This window comes from Sinohyriopsis cumingii, chromosome 18 (assembly GCF_028554795.1).
Source record: "Sinohyriopsis cumingii isolate HCF-2022 chromosome 18, ASM2855479v2, whole genome shotgun sequence".
In the NCBI taxonomy this organism is placed as follows: domain Eukaryota; kingdom Metazoa; phylum Mollusca; class Bivalvia; order Unionida; family Unionidae; genus Sinohyriopsis; species Sinohyriopsis cumingii.
This window is the reverse complement of record NC_142978.1, coordinates 44,497,319-44,515,070: the sequence shown is the minus strand read 5'-3', so window position 1 is coordinate 44,515,070 and position 17,752 is coordinate 44,497,319. Positions and strand designations below refer to the sequence as shown.

The 17,752-nt window shown below is 33.5% G+C and overlaps 1 protein-coding gene across 3 annotated transcripts; it reads right to left on the bottom strand.

Annotated features, from left to right (window-relative positions):
• Positions 1-3,004: 3,004 nt before the first annotated feature.
• On the bottom strand, positions 3,005-17,712 carry LOC149776524 (uncharacterized). Of its 3 annotated transcripts, XM_089940965.1 has the most exons (7): positions 17,598-17,712; positions 16,019-16,091; positions 13,086-13,306; positions 12,179-12,325; positions 11,136-11,331; positions 6,714-6,800; positions 3,005-6,084 (listed from the first exon to the last, which is right to left on the bottom strand). In XM_089940965.1, the coding sequence occupies exons 1-4, from the start codon at positions 17,700-17,702 to the stop codon at positions 12,209-12,211; spliced, it is 516 nt and encodes a 171-aa protein (XP_089797091.1). In that variant the 5' UTR covers positions 17,703-17,712; the 3' UTR covers positions 3,005-6,084; positions 6,714-6,800; positions 11,136-11,331; positions 12,179-12,208. The 3 variants fall into 3 exon arrangements, with proteins under 3 accessions (XP_089797091.1, XP_089797090.1, XP_089797092.1); XM_089940964.1 differs by lacking the exons at positions 11,136-11,331; positions 12,179-12,325; positions 13,086-13,306; positions 16,019-16,091; positions 17,598-17,712 and adding an exon at positions 7,741-9,688; XM_089940966.1 differs by lacking the exons at positions 11,136-11,331; positions 12,179-12,325; positions 13,086-13,306; positions 16,019-16,091; positions 17,598-17,712 and adding an exon at positions 8,677-9,688.
• Between the last annotated feature and the right edge of the window lie 40 nt (positions 17,713-17,752).

Genomic DNA, 17,752 nt, shown 5'->3' with positions numbered 1-17,752 from the left:
ACTATTACCTTTATGCAAAGTTTCAGTAATCTTTGCCAAGTTTTTCGCATTGTAGTTAGTGTTTGATTTGGAGTTACGGTTAGGTGTAAGTGTACGGTAACTTTAATTTGCACTGACCTATGGATAATTAATCGTGTTCTTTAAAATGTATTTAATAAGAAAAGAAACCTAAATATTTATTTTTGCAGTAGGCCCTGGCTAATTTATATGAAATATTTTCGGTCAAATTTGAGTAAATTTTTTATAGATTTTCTCTAAATCAAATAGTTGTGTTAATGTCGTGTCATATGTAGTGATGTCCATTTATTCGTGAAAATTAAAGCCCAAAGATTTTAAAGGTTTTAATTTCATAATCTCATTGCCCTATAAATCTATTAGATTGTTTTGGTCAATTAGTAATTATGTTGGAAGGACCAATCACTTATTTGACAAATAACACTGTGCTATTAAAATGGTTACGGGCCGGTTCATTTATATTGTGCTTGATATCAAATATGAGCCTTGCAAATTTGCCATTATGTGTTGGGTTTGCATGTCATACATAGTTTTCCGCATTTTCAAGATGTAGTAAGGTAAGTGATACTTTAATAATTGCATACATGATGTCACTTGAGCTAGAATCTACATTAATCTATGAGTTTTATTCTACAAAACATGGACAAGTATTGCAGCTACATCCATTGCTAGGTGTATATAGGCTACACGAACATGCCTGCTTTATAGTATCATTTGTTATTTTTCCAAGAAAACGTTTATAATAACTAAGTGCACTACAAGCACTAAACAAATATATTGTTGACCGTTGCAAATATTTTACAAAGTCTATTAAACATAATTTGTTTGGAATTAAAATTTCTGCTAAAACTTGTATCCTCCAATCGAGGTTATTGAATATCTGCTTGGTAACAATGATTGTTCCATGGAGCATTCGTCAGGCACCATAGATTAAAATACATTCACAAAAGCGAGAATTGTCCTTAAAATAAGCACATCTTGGGGATTATCTCGTACTTGAGGACTTCATCCTCTCTTTTATCAAGCGTAACAAGATTTATGCAGATTGTCATTGACCTTTGTCCGTTTGACCCCAAAATCGCTTGGTTTCTTCCTTAACCGAAGTGCAAGTAATACTCAAAGTTTGCGCCACGTTGCTATGTACAACTATTGTTATTGTGCGGAAACCAATTTTCTTCTTTTAGCAAGTGATCTCAACCTTTGGCATAAACTTCCACAACCTTCTTCCTCGCCTCTTGTGCAAGCAGTCGCAGAGTTTGGGTGAGGTATGTCGTTTTCAACTTTTGGTTTTGCACGGAAACCATGTTTTTAAGTCTTTCAGTCACCGTGCGTGCGTGCGTGTGTGTGTGTGTGTGGATTATGTCGCAAACATGTAGCATCATGTCCCTATCCCGGTATCTTTATCCTGAAGCCAGGCGTACCAGTTCTAACACTAACCTCTAAATGCTGAGCGCCAAGCTAGACAGTCTTTGTACCATTTTTATACCGCATTATAGGCGGACATTCTAACCACTTAGGCCACCAGAGTAATTTCGTTCAGACAGTGATCTTGATATTTGTGTTTTTGACCCTGAAATCAATCGGCTTCTTCCTCAACATATGTAACGTATCCAAGTAGTCTGGAAGTTAAGACTCCCTAAAATGGAATGCCACTCTAGCGCAAACTAGATGTCACTGGAATTCAAGACAGTTTCTTCCCTTTGAAATACTGAATGTTTAATATTCTTCAGTGGTAACACAATTTTCAAATTACCTCCTGTGGTGGATATACTGTACGTCAGCTTGGCACAGTTTTCATTTAGGACCAAGAAGGCATCATAAAGAGTGATCATGTGGAAATCCCGTTTTGATATTTTCTATTTGTCATAGCAATGGTAAGATACCAAGATGGATGCCATAGTGGTCACATCCAATATCACATTGGCAACATTTCTACCTATTACCAACTATACATAATAAGTCTTTTGACGAGAGACACAATGTCAATAAGACCAGCTGTCTGAAGTACTGACCAAAATGGCACCACAAACTAGTCTTCTAAAACCAAATGACAATATTTCCCTTCATTTTGTAAGCAACATTTCAAGATGGCCAGATATACCTATTCACTAAGAAATATCCAAAAGGTAATAGTGATGGATTGGTCATAAACTAAAAATGCTGCAAATCCACAACACTAGCTTGGCCATACAATTGTTAATAATGGACCAACCATACATCATAAGAAGTCTTTTTGTGAAAAACGCATGTTTATTTTACCATTCATTGAAATATAGTAATAACAATATTTTCCAAAACGCTGTCTGCTGTGGTGGCTGTATTGGATGTTTGAGTGGCACCATTTTCATTTAGGATCAATTAGACCCGAGAATGAATGTGTGTGTGTGTGTGTGTGTGTAAAGTTATGGCAATACTTGAGATAGTTTAGGAGTAGCAGAAGTACTAACAATCTTAGCATAAACAGATAGATGACAGACAACACAGATCATCCCATAAACTCTTCTGTGCTGTGACCAGTATAGTTAAATAAACTCTTTAGAAGGTCACAGGAACATGATCTCAATGTACAACACACCACCATCCAAAGATGTACCTACAGTGCAAGTTTTCATTGCACTCCTGAAATCTGTGTTAATCATAGACAGGGAAGATGGCCAGATGGACTTAAAGAGTATGGCAACAATAACATAACAGGAATACCGTGCATGGTACATTATAGTGGTTATAAATAACTTTAATCATTGGTCAAGGTATACTACCCTGAACTAAACATAATGTACAGAAGACACTATTTTCACATCTTGATCCCAAATTCAATAGGGCTTATCTTACCCAAAGTAAAAGAATCTGCATAGTTCTTTAACTTAAGATGAAGGACAGTTAGTACCACTTTGCCAAAATGAATAAAGTCAAAGATCAACTGACATCATAATATGTCAGCCTTATGACCAGAGCATAAATCATATATGTAAATACAAATTTACTCCAATGAATGAGAAATCAATTTATTCATATTTTGCATGGTAAAATATCAACACATTCACAACAAGCAAATCATTTATTTTTGCTCTTTTTCAAATACATTACAATTCTTAAATACAAACAATAACCATTCACTGAACAAAATAATACAGATCTCAAATATAAATGCATGTCAAATCCTAAACAATGCATGGATCCAAGTACTGTTATGGAAAACATAAATGCATTATTTTCCAGAGATGACCAGCCTTATAAATGCAACAAAATGATTTAAGTACAGTTCTCGAAAATAAAAATGTCTATTTACAAGTTATCAGTCTAACATGTTATCAAGTATATTCTATTCCTTTTTAACTGTATAATGGTTATGAACCTTTCTTACCCAGAATTGTAATTGGGGTACATAAATCTTAAGCACACACACACACACATACTGGAAATACCACGCATTAGGCAAAGTACTATAAGACATAATTTCCAATCATGTAAAGTCTAAATTTTCCTTAAGCAGAACACACGCTCTCATAAAATTCCATTCTTCTCACAGCAACTGATACATGTACAGGAAATATTTTTCTACCAAAAACATATGCCTATTACTTCCTGTTTAAAAATCTCTGAACTTAACATTCATATTTTACAAAAAAATGTGTAAAAAAGTCCACTTTAAATCTATGACAGAAGACTCATTGGTACCTGATAAGTGACATAATCAGCATTACATTGGTAGTTACAGAAAAAACATTTTGGGTATTTTCATGAAGTAAGTAAGTCTACAAAATCCTTGAGCATCAAATCATCTTAGAAAATGACCACAATAAAACAATTGGGAAAGAAAATGATACAAAGAGGTTTCATATGAATTAATCTCTTTTAAATTTAAGAAAAGATAATGTATACGACTTTACACTTTTCCACATAACTGTAAAAAAAAATGCCGTACGAAAATCTGTCACATGATAAAGGAGGACAGACTGTTACATGTAACAAATATGTGGGGACAATGTGTCACATTATAATTAGGTACTGACACTTTTGTACAGGTTACAAATACATGGGGACAACATGTTCAATGTATACTCAATTTAAGAGTCTTGGAAAATAGATGAAATACTAATCACTGCAGTTTTACCACTGGTCTGTTTAATTAACTTAAGAACAGATTTGGTATATCATGTGCTAACCACAACACTATCTGAAATTCGTAACAAACATATCAAAATATTTATAGATTATCCAAAACCAGCAAACTTGAAGGATCTACATATTTTATTCTACTGTCAACATATTTTATTCTCAAACAACTTGCAATATAAATATATCCATTTTGTAAGAGAACTGCCTTAAAATAGTCTTACGATGCATATTATAGACAGGGACAATAATCTGCTCAAATATGGTACATCCATTTGCACAGTAAATCATGCATATTAAATTTGTTGTACTAGACTGATATAAGTACAGTGTGATTAGTGTATCAACCAACATAACTGAAAGCTAATGTACATTTTTTGCAGAAGTTCTTCTTTTTCTTCTGGCTCCATTGGTGCATAAAAAACTGCAAGTAGTGATTGAATTTACCCATTCCCATAGCTCTTGCTGAATATTTGATGTGCTGAAGAAAAGCATTTGTTTGCTCACATATTTCAGTGTTAATTTTTTTTAACAACATGAGACGTGATGACTTGTATACTGGTGGACACTTATGGGAAAAGCCATGAAATGTATCATGAAAAAAAAACGTGTTTTTCCAAAAACCAGGTTCTCGATTCAAACAGTACTCCTCAAGATGGCAACTAAAATCATAAAATATTTCTTCTGGGGCATTTTCCATGTATGCATAAGCAGAACAAGCAGGATCTTTTCTCCCTTCATGTCCTGGTGTCATATGATATCCACATCAATGCCCATAATGCTGTGGGTCAAACCAGAGAAATAAGTATGTTGTACCCTTCCTTCCCACTTCAGGGTAATTTTTATGGCATTTTTCTTCAGCTCTTGCAGGTTCATCATCATAAGTACTATTATGAGATATTTTATCCATTGTGTATTTTGGAGTGTCTCTTAACTGCTTACCATAGGGGGGTGAAGTAATATGCTCTCCCAAATTTAGCAGGATTATAACTACCTGGTTTAGGATTAATTTGGTCTGGTTCTTTACAGTTTGAAAAAAGCTGTTTCACTCTTGACACCAGATGGTCCAAAAATTCTAAAGTTGCTGAACATATACAAGTATTCGTGACTGCAAATAATACATCTCTAATTTCAGGAGAAAACTTGGCAACTCTGTTTATAACATTTATGTCTAAATTTGAATTTTTCCTAAGTAAATTCAAAATAGATTGGAAGTCGTCAACAAATCGATAGGGAATAATGCTTGAAATGGAATTATTTGAAGACAATATCATGAAAAGAACTGCTAACTTTCTCAATACTCCGTTGCTACAACCATTTTGCATAAAAATATTCAACAGTGAGTGAAAGTTTCTATCAACATGTTATAACAGAATATCATTTCGGTTTTTTTCCTTTTCTAAAGGTAGCTCATTAGCACTGCCCAAGGTACCAAGCACTTTCTTAGAAAGGTAGAGTTTCTACTCTGAGCTTTATCCTTTGAATCATGATCACCCTGGGCAAAAGCTAATGAAAGCCCTCTTATTCCTTCGATGACAAGGATCTATTGTAAAGTCATTCGTTGGAGTCTCTATTGGTACAACTGTTGAATGTCGAATGTTGATGCCTATCTTAGTTCCATCAGCAGCTAACATTTTTGGATTAAATTTGCAAACGGAACAAGGCTGTCTATAATCTAAATTGAACTTACTTATCCAGGAAAAAAAAAACAAGCAATAAAAGTATTATTTGACATAAAAGAAGCAGAATTATGACTGACACATTTGTAGAAGCTATTCATGATTGTACAATAGAAGCCAAAAGAAATATATATGAGTTCAGAACATGGTCCACAAAGTCCCAGCCAATTTCATCGTCAGCTCTAGTATCCCTGGTAAGAAAGTGGATGGCCTCTCTCTCTCCTGGACCTATGTCACAATCCCGAGTGCCACTTAAACAACGGCGATACCAAATCTAAATACAAAATAAGAAATATCAGAATCCTGATTAACACTTAAACAACTGTGATAACAAATCTAAATATAAAATCACACACACACACACACACACACACACACAAAATGTATCATTTACCAAATAAAAAAAACATTATACAAACAACACAAATGTAAAAACAGATTCCTCACTGATAAAAAGTTAAGACTATTATCTTTTATACTGCTGGAAACACTAAGGCAAGTACACTGTCTTGACCACTGAAGTCAATCTTTTAATATCATAAAATTAGATGCTAATGCATGTTGTGAAATTTGTGAGTTTTCAAAGAACTAGATTTGGGTTTGTAAAGCAATAGAAAAATTATTCTCCCACATCCCCATAACTTAGTCGATACGTCTTAGCTTGATAAAAAGGACTTATGCATGCCAATATAAGCAACAACATATTTTTCATTTGTCGGTATAAAATGTTTTTTGTGTGCATATTTATGCTAACAATCTTTGACAGAAAGACATAGATATGAATAGATAGGAACAAATAAAAATGCCATGCTTTCTAATAAAGTGGTTACTTAAAAGATGAGTTAGTTCATCATCAATGAATTGAAGCTCATTGAAAGAAGAAAATAAAGCAAAAATTTATACCTTGTGTTTTACAGGTCCATGACATGTATATACAGTGGAAATATGGGATACTGCAATTGTCTCTCCATTAGGAAAGACATATCCTACCTGAAATCAATCAATTAAACAAAACTTTAAGTAATTCAAATATGACTGAGGAAAAGTATGAACAGACAGTGAATGTTCAAGGACCAAAATTTAACCAAATTTCTTGTTGCAATGTGACAAATATTTCCTGAAGATGCAGCATAACCAAAGTAAATGTACTTTTATTTATTGTGTACAGGATGTGATATTAACTGTCTAGTCCTGGTCCATCTGAACCTGTACTGAATCCCATTAACATGTGCAGAAAAATCTGACAATGATACAATTGTTTTAGAATGAAATTTGATTTAAATTATGGATAAGCAAGTAGTACATATATTGTATAATTTTCCATAATAAGTAATATGAATATGACAACTCTGTATGATAGTCAATCAATGAAAGTACATCCATCCTTGGTCCATATAAATAATGGAAGTCACAAAGACGATGATTATTCTGTATTCCAGATGTTTTCTTTAGGCAATAACTTTTTTTTCTCCAAGCAATTTATCCTTCCTTTATTACACACTAGTTGATAATGCACTAACTCTTCCATACAAAACTCACAGATAACCTCAGTTTTTTCATGTAAACATCATAGATTTTTCTCAAACAGTATGTTCACGCTCCCACTCATAATAAGTAAAAGAACTGATGAAAGATACACTAGAAAAATAATGTATGGTGACTATCTAATTAAAACTGTAACCAATAATAAATGGTAATTACAGGTAATTTACTTCTGTTACATGCATATAGCTTGTATAATTGTTGTAATGATTTATGTCAGTTGTTGATGTGATCACGAGCATAATATTGAGCTACCTGAATGCATTTTACCATAGACCCTTATTTAATATTGGTTATTTCATTCTCTCTTAAATACATTCTCCCAAATTAAGTTTGGTTTGGCATTTTACAGTACATCAACACAATGTAGTTTATTAGGGCAAAGTACCTTGCCAAGAACACACCACTGTAATTGTATCTGGCCTGATCCCATCAGTAGATCCATCCATGTGTCAGCATGGACTTTCAATTGATTGAGGTGAGGACAAAGGGTCTCAGCGTTGTCAAGACGGAGAACTTTACATTTTGAAGATGAATAAAGTGCATTACAAAATCCAGTCTGATAAGATAGACTATTGTCAGTGATATGAACAAAAGTACATGTTTTGTCATCATCAGAATACACTGAGAACTTCAAAGTTTTATCAGATGAGGTTGGCATCTGGCAAATAGGCTCATTAATTTATCTTTGGCAGCTTCAAGTTTTTCAATTATCTTATTTTCTGACCTGGAAGAATTATTTAATAGAGAAGGTATATGGTCACTGATCAATTCATTAAAAAGTCTCATATGGCAGCATTTCACATCACTCAGATCTATCTCATCAAGATTTTCCTGAGGTATACTTATTACGGCTAACTGCAGTGATATGCCATACATTCCACAGCTACAAGACAATTCAGTTATCTATATCTGTTTTGGTCAAATGAACATAACAGTCTTCCTGAAACAGTCCAGTTGTCATACTAACTTCATTCATTGTAAAAATATTCACATTAGCTGCACTACGTCGCCAAATTACATGACCATTTTCAATCATTGCATATTTGAATTTATCATAAGATCTTTCTTCAGCTATATTTTCTGAAGAAAACTGAGGGTCTACAGTGTGTATGTTTGTCATCAATTCTTCAATTGTCAAACATCTAGTAGGTTCATGACGTTTGCGTTTGGATGCAGGGGGAACTATGTCACCATAATCAGATGACTCGGGTAAACTTTCAAATGTGGAAGTAGACTGAGCTGGATCTAAGGCAATGTTTTTATATTTGGAGCAAATGGAATAGAACTTATCCATGTTACCCTCTCTAAAATTGTACAGCACCTGATTCCTTAGTGAAGCAGGTTTATACTTTTCTTTCATATCTGGAATTGATAGCCACTGGGAATAAGAAACTGTCTTGTGCTGCCATTTATGCCAATTTGGAAACATGGAGATATATTGAAGCTGCTGATCCCATGAAACTGGATATTCAAGTGGAACAAAGACATCTGAGAATGTAACTTGTTGGCACATACAAACTTCAGTTCTGTGAGTTTCAAAAGCGGCCTGAAAGGCAGTCCCATCAAAACATTTACTGGCAGAAAAAAAAATGAAATGTAGGAAAAGAAAACATATTATTCTTTTATTGCATGCTAGTTGAAACAAATCTGTGATTAATATTTCTCGATGGAGATTTTATGCAAAACGTAAGACCCTGCAAAATGACTACACTACAAAAGCAATTGAAAATCTCAAGTACCAATTTTTTCTCTTTAGTGTATTTGTTACAGATTGCAAATAGTATAAAGCCAAACCCATCATGAGATTTCAATCAATTTTGTACACTGCAAAAATGATCATAAGTCAATTACTCATGTCACATTTCAACAATATCATGCACATACTTGAATGGTAGCATGTAACAGTGATCACTCACAAACACAATATTGAATATTTCTTCCAGTAATTAGGTTATCAAACGGGTATTGTACAGATTCAGTTCTTATTAAAAAAGACCAATAACTAAGTCAGCAATTGAGCTGCAAAGACACACTCATTAAAAGAATCAAGTTCACATACAATGCAGTTAACCTAACGAATTGTATTTGTTTTTTTTTTTGAAAAGGCTACTAACAATGATGCTCACAGCTAGAGGAAATGTGAGTGATTTGATCATATAAATATACCAATGCCTCCTCAACATCACACCCCTAGCCCATGATGAAGACGTGTAGAGCTTAACAGTGCACAACTGTTTTTAAAAAAGTGCAAGTGAAATGCCTGTAAAGAAACTTATCTTCTCATGATGAGCTGAACAAGTACCAAGTTTCAGGGCAATCCACTAAATACTTTGAGTAACTGCATTAACAAAATTTGGTCATACACTGTACCCAACTGTAATCCAAAAATGTCCACAACCCTTACAAATATCATGGGAGCACAAAGATTTGTACATGCAGTTTTAGATGAATATTGTCACACGTGCCAATTTTCATGATCCTTTCAAAAAGGCACCACAATCGGTAGCACTGACAAGATTTTAACAATGCATTCTGCTGCACGACAATACATGAGACTAAAATTGCAAAAGCAAAGTGAACTGTTTATATGAACATTTTCAAATGATGACTGTAACATGCAGTTACATGGCAATCCAATGAAAAATGTGAGACAAACTAACTTCACAAAATCCTATCAAACATTAATCTAAGAAAGTAACTAGCTCTAACTGAAATAGCAGCAGAGATTTGTCAACGTATGCAACTTCCGATAATGATGAAAACATTTTTCCAAATGTCATGGCAATCTGAAAGATTAGATGATTCATTAGATTATATTATGCACTGTCTTTAGACTGAAGTCAATAAAGGGCAATAATTCTAAAGTTAATTAGCGGAACAGTGATTTGATATATGCATTATTTGTTAATGAACATAATATTGTACTGAATTTCATTACAATCCATAAAGAAGTTGTACATTTTGCTCTCACAAGTTTGTATCATGCACTGCATTAATCTACACAAGAAAAATGAACAAAAATTGCAGAAGCACACTGATTCATTAATATATGTATCTTCTGATAATGACCATAGGATTTACCAAGTTCCTAGTCCAATAAAAAACAAAAGGACTAGTTCAGGGGGCAATTTTGTTGCTGGCTTGCCAGACGAATACCCGTGGGTTCTGAGGAAGGTCATTTAAAATTGATGGCCATCGGCCCAATTAAATTTTCCTCCATCATTATTTTCCTCTGATTGGGAGAGCCAGTTGATTTTCTGCAGGGCCAATTGATTTTCACACAAGATGGTCACACCAGCCAATGGAAAAAGTCTGTGTCACATCAACCCATGCTAACTATACTAACAAGACTGTGACATTCAATGACAGAAAGAGCAATACATATAATAAAAATTGCAGGGGCAAATGAGTCTCAGATTCGGATAATGTGGTTATGTGAGAAAGCTTGCCGGTAGCTTATCGTCGGTCGGTGGTTCTATCTGGGGGTTTTCCGGGTTCTTCCTCCACCATTAATACTGGCCGCCATGTATAGCCTTGTGCTGAAAAATGGCGTTAAACCCTACAACAACAGCAGGGGCAAAGTGACTGGACAGTTGGTGCATATTTAGGTAATGACCAGTACATATAACATGTTTTATGGCAACTCATATAAATATATGAGAGACTAATTGTCTTGACAGTGTGCTGAATGGAAGGAAGGATAGACATATATGAATTAGTATATGGGCATGGTTATAACAAATGGAAAATGAAAGATGGATATTTCTTCTTAATACTTACTTCGCATTCTGCTTGTCTTTGTAGCTCTTTTTCTTCTCTATGTACACCATCACCCCCATACACTCAAAATTATTTTCTTTGAAAATATTTGTTTGTATGTGATGAAGAAGATGATCTAACGACTTCCTAATACTGTATTTATTTTGGAACAGTATTTCGGAATACCTTCTTCCTGTGGATGATAATTTCTTTGACTCTGTAATGAAACAAAAAAACAAAAAAAAAACACTATAAGCATAATGTTACTGTGTTTAACTTGCTCACCACAGACAATCAAATGTAGGTTATGGCATGCATCTACTTGCCAGCATGCACTAAAAAAGATCCATACCCTCTGTCAAAAGAACTAAACGTGACTATTTCGATGCAAGTTATATACATGGTAAATTATACAAGGTATAGATGTTAAATTTCTGTAAAATGTACATAAAGTATAAAGGTTTTACTGGGATGAATGGTGCAATTTTGTTTGCGGGTTTAGTGCTCTTTGTGGATGTCATTCACTTTATCTTACTTGTTTCCTTACTGTAGCTGCTTAATATTTAACAATTTGAAGGTCTGGTTAAATTGCTTTGATGTTGTTGCCATTTTGGTTTATGGCTAATTTTCTCTTATAAAATGACATATTTTCCATTTTTATCACTCATAAGATCATGTGTTCTACTTTGTTTCCTCATGTACCTCTTGAAATAAAAATTACTTGACATCCAAATGATGTACTTGTCTTATGGACACTACAAGACATTCTTCTGTTTAAGCTGTATTCTCAGACTTGAAGTAGGAGCTGGTAAGTGTATATTACTATGGTACCAACACTACAAAGTATAAAATTAAATGCACTATTAAACATTAAAGACAATCTTCTGTTCACATTTCACATCAACAATGCCTATCTTGATCTCACTTCATTTTTGTTCAAAGTTAGGTTTTAAGATAGTTGATTTTGTGGCTTCTAAACACTTCAGTATTAACTAGAAAGCTGGCAAGCTACAGGTATATTTGGTCATGTATTAGTAAGAAAAAGCCTTGAATAATGCACAAACCTGGCTCTGGCAGCTTTTTGCGTTTCTCGGTTAGCAAATTAAAGTATTCTCCTTCAGCTGCTTTGATATCATCCAATGTAAATATGTTTTCCAAAAAAAAATCCTCGTTTCTATCGCATTCAAGCGCCTGTTTGATAATATCCAAACCTTGAAAGAGAAAGATTTATAGGTAAAATGTTGTGCCTCGATTCTGGAGATAACAAATCATGAGACAAAGACTCATCCACTATACTGCTTCAGAATGAAAAGTTAACAATGTTTATCAGATGCAATACAATTATATATATATATATATATATATATATATATATATATATATATATATATATAATCAATAGATTGTCTTTAACAAGGAGAAAAGAACATTAAATATTTGTATAAACTGATAACCTGATAAAAAAGCTATATCTGTAAATTTTGACAAAATGACAATGTTAAAGATAACATTACTGTAAGCCTAATGTGATTTCATTAACCACACACATCAGAAGATTAATAAATGTTCTCTGACAGTCTTAATTTCAGTTTAATGCTAAATGAAATAAAATTTAAAAACTTTCCTATCAGTGGGATAAACAAGGTTTTAAACTACACTGTTCTAACTTAACTGATATTTCAACATACATTTTTATACTTTTATAGCTGCAACTAGGGTATGATAGTTTTTATCCCTCCCCTGTGGTTTATTTAAGGTGGTCATAGGTCAAATATAGAATAAATACAATTACAAAAAGATGTCGTAGAATAGAATTTGACAAATGCTCACAAACATAAGCACAATGTACTCTGTTCTTTGATCACCAGTTAACCATCCAGTAATTTGGAGCCAGTTTGAATGTCCCAAAAGCATGAGCATTTGCTTTCATGAATCTCAAATGTAGCTATAATGTTGTGATGATGTGATTACCTTTGCTTTCAAAGAATCCACTGAAAATGCCGCTTTAAAAAAAATCATAAATAGTGCAGACGTCCCTGGTGAAATAAAACACCATATGCATAGCCTTCTGACAATCCTGCTATTGCCATGTCCATCATACTCTTCTCCAAAAGGAACATGTAAGATGCTTTTTTGCCGAGTCACTGCTGCATGACATAATTCCATGTTACGTCTGAGGTTGGAAGTCCACTCTGTAAACACACGAAATAAAAAGATCATATATAATTAAAACCAGTTTGTGGCAGTTTACAGACACTGCACACAACTGTTTACTTCATCATTATCTATAGAAATATTCACACCACCAATATATTATTAGTTCTACATATCTACATCTTATCCACCACCTTAACAAAACTGACTGAAGATAAAAGGATCTTTCAAATGTATAAGAAGTGTATGTATATACATATATATACACATACACACACTGGTACTGTTCTTATTATGTGGCCTTTTCAATTGAGGACTAAATGTTTTGTGCATAAGTGTACAGAATGTACATAGTACGGTAGTAAGAAAGTTACATACAACTTCAAAGCATTTAACATCTTCATTTAAAAGCAGCATTAATTATTAAAATGTTCTTGTCTTAAGAACAGACTTATTTCAATTGAACAACTGAATAATTCTTTTTCTCGACTTAAGAATGAAATGCAAGTGAGGTATATTTATCATGCAAATTGCAGAAACATTCAAAAATGTCATTTAAATCTTGGTACATATACAATGCTCTTTCCGTTTACTCCATTTTCCAATGCTGATGAATATCCTCCTTATCTGTTACAAAAAATGTATTGGATTGGAGCCTTTCCAACATGAAGCGATTTGGGCCCCACACACCACCGCCAAGGATGTTGAGTCGAATGACTTTAACTTTTCTTTTAAAGTAATGTCTCCATTTTCGTGATGAACTGTTAAAGTTTTCTAATGATTTTTTTCCTTTTTTGCTAATGGTGCAGTACTGCAATTGATTATGAAGATGAAACTTTTGTGGACAAAATGCCTAGTTTATAAAGGAAGTGATGCATGAGTTGTCTCATGATTTTCTGGTCTTTGTCTAGTACTCAGTGCTGTTCAAGGTTAATTTCTTCCTGTGTGCTAATCCACAAATCTATTTTTAGCCCATGAAGACCATTTTGTAATCCTGGCATTTATAGATAATTATATATTAACCTTAGTGGTACACTCAAATCTGACATTGGGAAATAGACATCAGTAGAGATAATCATGTTACTTACTGTACCAATCAAATATTGGTTTCGGACACATATTAAAATAAAATGTTGCCACTTGTGAAGTGAAAATCTTACATTTGTGCACAATTATAATTGCTGCTGTTTGCATTTGAGGGGTGGACTTTCTTGGAGATACTTTTAAACAGGAACTCTTCAGTGCCATGGAATTCTGGCCATAAAAGGTGGGTGGACACCGGTCAAAGAGACATTCAAGAGGGGGGCCACTGCATATAAAGGCTTCTAATGTCTTTTGTTGAACCCGATTGTTTTAACAGGGCAAGGAAATTATAAAAGCATGAAAAAGACAATAGTACTGACCATGAATAATACAAAATATTGAAATATGTATTTCATGAACTAATGTGTGAGAATATATGCAGGTTCCTTTCTGGATGTGCTGTTGCATGGTTATCATTATCAATTTATAACGTATTTCCCTTTCAAATTTTTTTATTGTAAAAAATATATTTTCTTACATTAACATTTAGTTTGGAATATTAACCTGAAACAGTAGTTTCTTGTGATTTAAACAAAATCAAATTTAATATTAGTTAACAGTCTCAAGTCCATGAAAATGTATAATGCTTACATAGCAGACAAATTTGGTGAGTTTGATGGTGAACTAGCTCAAAAATAGTGTTCTGTTATGGATAATAAAGGTTATTTATGTTGCTTAAATCTTATCTAATTAATGCAAGCCATACAGGTTAACAACCCTGACAGTCTGTATTAAAACACATTATGATTTGTGGTGAGACAAATAAATGTGAGGATAATGGATGGATGGACAAGGACATGGAAAAATTATTTTACAAATATTCAGAAAGAAAAATTGTAAATAGCAAAAGGCACATCAGAATCAACAGCTTAATAAGGCTAACAAGTTATATTTTGAATTGTTTGGGAATGAAGCTCTTAAACTGAAAATGTGCTTGACAGTCTAATACACAGACGGCAAGATGGAATCCATTTATACATCTTTTGTCAACTTTTGTTATGTTGGGGGTGAAAACAAAATGTCACCAAAGTACTATTGTGAAGTAACCAATCCATAACAGGCCTGCACAGGGTTAAACTACTGGTATTAAACAGCTAAGATTCCAATGATTTGATAAGTTTTGACTACAAAACACTGCATTTGCATCATTTTTTAAATCAGTCACAGCTCCTTAAATGATTATATTTATTGTCAAAATAAGATGTCATATCGTCTCAAGTTTGGTTTTCACTATGAGTTTCCAGTGTTTCACCATTCACTGAATGTCTCTTATACATTCTTAACTTTAAAACTGTTGGAAACACCTGGAGATTTGAGGGATAGATCCTTGCATACCAATTTTAAGTTACTTTATACAACCATACAAGAATCTAGCATTTATATTAATTTTAGAAACATTTTCTTGGACACTGTATGCATTAATGGACATTTCATCATAGTAACAACTCATTTACCTCTCCACTTTGAACAATATTTCAAGTGTCTTTTGTGAAGATAAAACAACAGAAACAAAACTATTTCAGCCTTTAGAAACCAAAGCTTAATGAAAGCACTATATGTATCAGAACTGTTATGGAGGACAATCTGCAAATATAGTTGCTTAGTAATTTAAAACTTTTCTGTTAGTCATATGGAAATGGATAATCAATGCACACTTAGAGAACTACCTTTGTTTTGCTGCATTGTTGCTGTGTATATACCAAGTTCCGGACGGTCTGATGGAACACCCATGACAAACACCTGCAAGAAAATAATATCCTTCATAAAATGCTGGGTGGAGATGGAAGTTTACATGCAGTGATTTAACCTAACCAATTAATAAATAAAAAAACACAGTATGGCCACATGTATATGACACTGTATATGGGTGTTTATTATTTTTTTAACAATAGCTTTTACAAGTTTTCAGTCATATCGCTATGTCTGAATCCAGGACAACCAGTCTTAACACTAACCTCTTTATGCTGAACGCCAAGCAAGGCAGCTGTTAGTACCATTTTTTAAAGTCTTTTGTATGACTCGACTGGGATTCAAACCTACAACTTCACGCATCCAAGGCAGATGCTCTAACCACTAGGCTATTGACACTGTATACAATCATTGAGCATATTTATGGATGTATGTATGTAGAGAGAAAGGAGGGGGTATTCAACATAACACCAATACATGCCTTAAAAAGCCAACCTAATTTGGTCAAAAAATATTGAAAAAACTAACCAGTTTCATATCCCTACTTGTACTCTGGAAGCTAAATTCAACTAAAACAAGATGAAGAAGATGGAACAAACATTAAATCTTGTCTTAGATATAAATATGACATTTAAAATGATGTCTCATTATTACCTAAGTATGTTGAATGGTTGGCAGAGTTCTGTATTCAAATCATATGAAATAATGTATGACTATTTATCTCGGATTGCCAATCTAAAAAAGGAAATGTTATCAGAGCAACTCATTGATCTTGGTGCAAAAATTAGTTTACCTTCTTTTATTGAGAACTAAAGTGATTACTATCACTGGAAAAGATCATAAAACAGGGCCATATAGTAACATTTTCATATACTGGTCTGAGTATATTATTCCTTTTCTTAGATTTACGTAGAATTTACCTTTATACCATATGCTGTATTATATACCGCTTATACTAAATAAACCTTATAAAATAAACTAAGAAGCTGGAGTCTTGTTTAATTCATTATTTAATTTGATATGTCATACAACTGAGTTAACTATTAATAAAGTGCAATTATTGGGCGACAATACTGAACTTTCCACCAATGAGAGTCACTCAATATTCATTTAAACATTCTTATTTGTAAAAGTTTAAACAGTAACTTGCAAATATCGAAATACAGGTAATGAGTATATTACGTATATCGTGTTACGAGGTATGCGGCAGCCTACGAATAGCTTTACGTAAATTATATACACGGCGGCAGTGCTTATAGTCTTTCCAGACGTGGTAAACGGCAGCTGTTCGGTGTTTTAAAGGACGATTCAAATTTTTAATATAGGTTTTAAACTAGAACATCATAATCCATGGGAAAGGAGTAACTAACTAGAATTCTAAAATATTTCCTCTTTCAAACGGCTATGAATAAAATCACATTTTGTTTTCTTTAATAGACCATCCATTTCGGGTGGGTGGGTGGGTACGGATGAGATGATAATTTATAATTGGCAGCTGTTTGGTACGTCTATAATACACACATTGGTGTAATCTTTTCAAGAAATTGAAATACAAACCTGTTCACTGCTCTCACTGCGTAACTTCTGATAATGTGTACTTCCAGAAGTACTGGGCACGCCAGTGTTCATTCTTGATGGTCGATTTTCATCTTTTGACGCCATATTTACAGCTGCTGAGTTTGGTTTTGTGTGCGATGTCATGTCCACGTGAC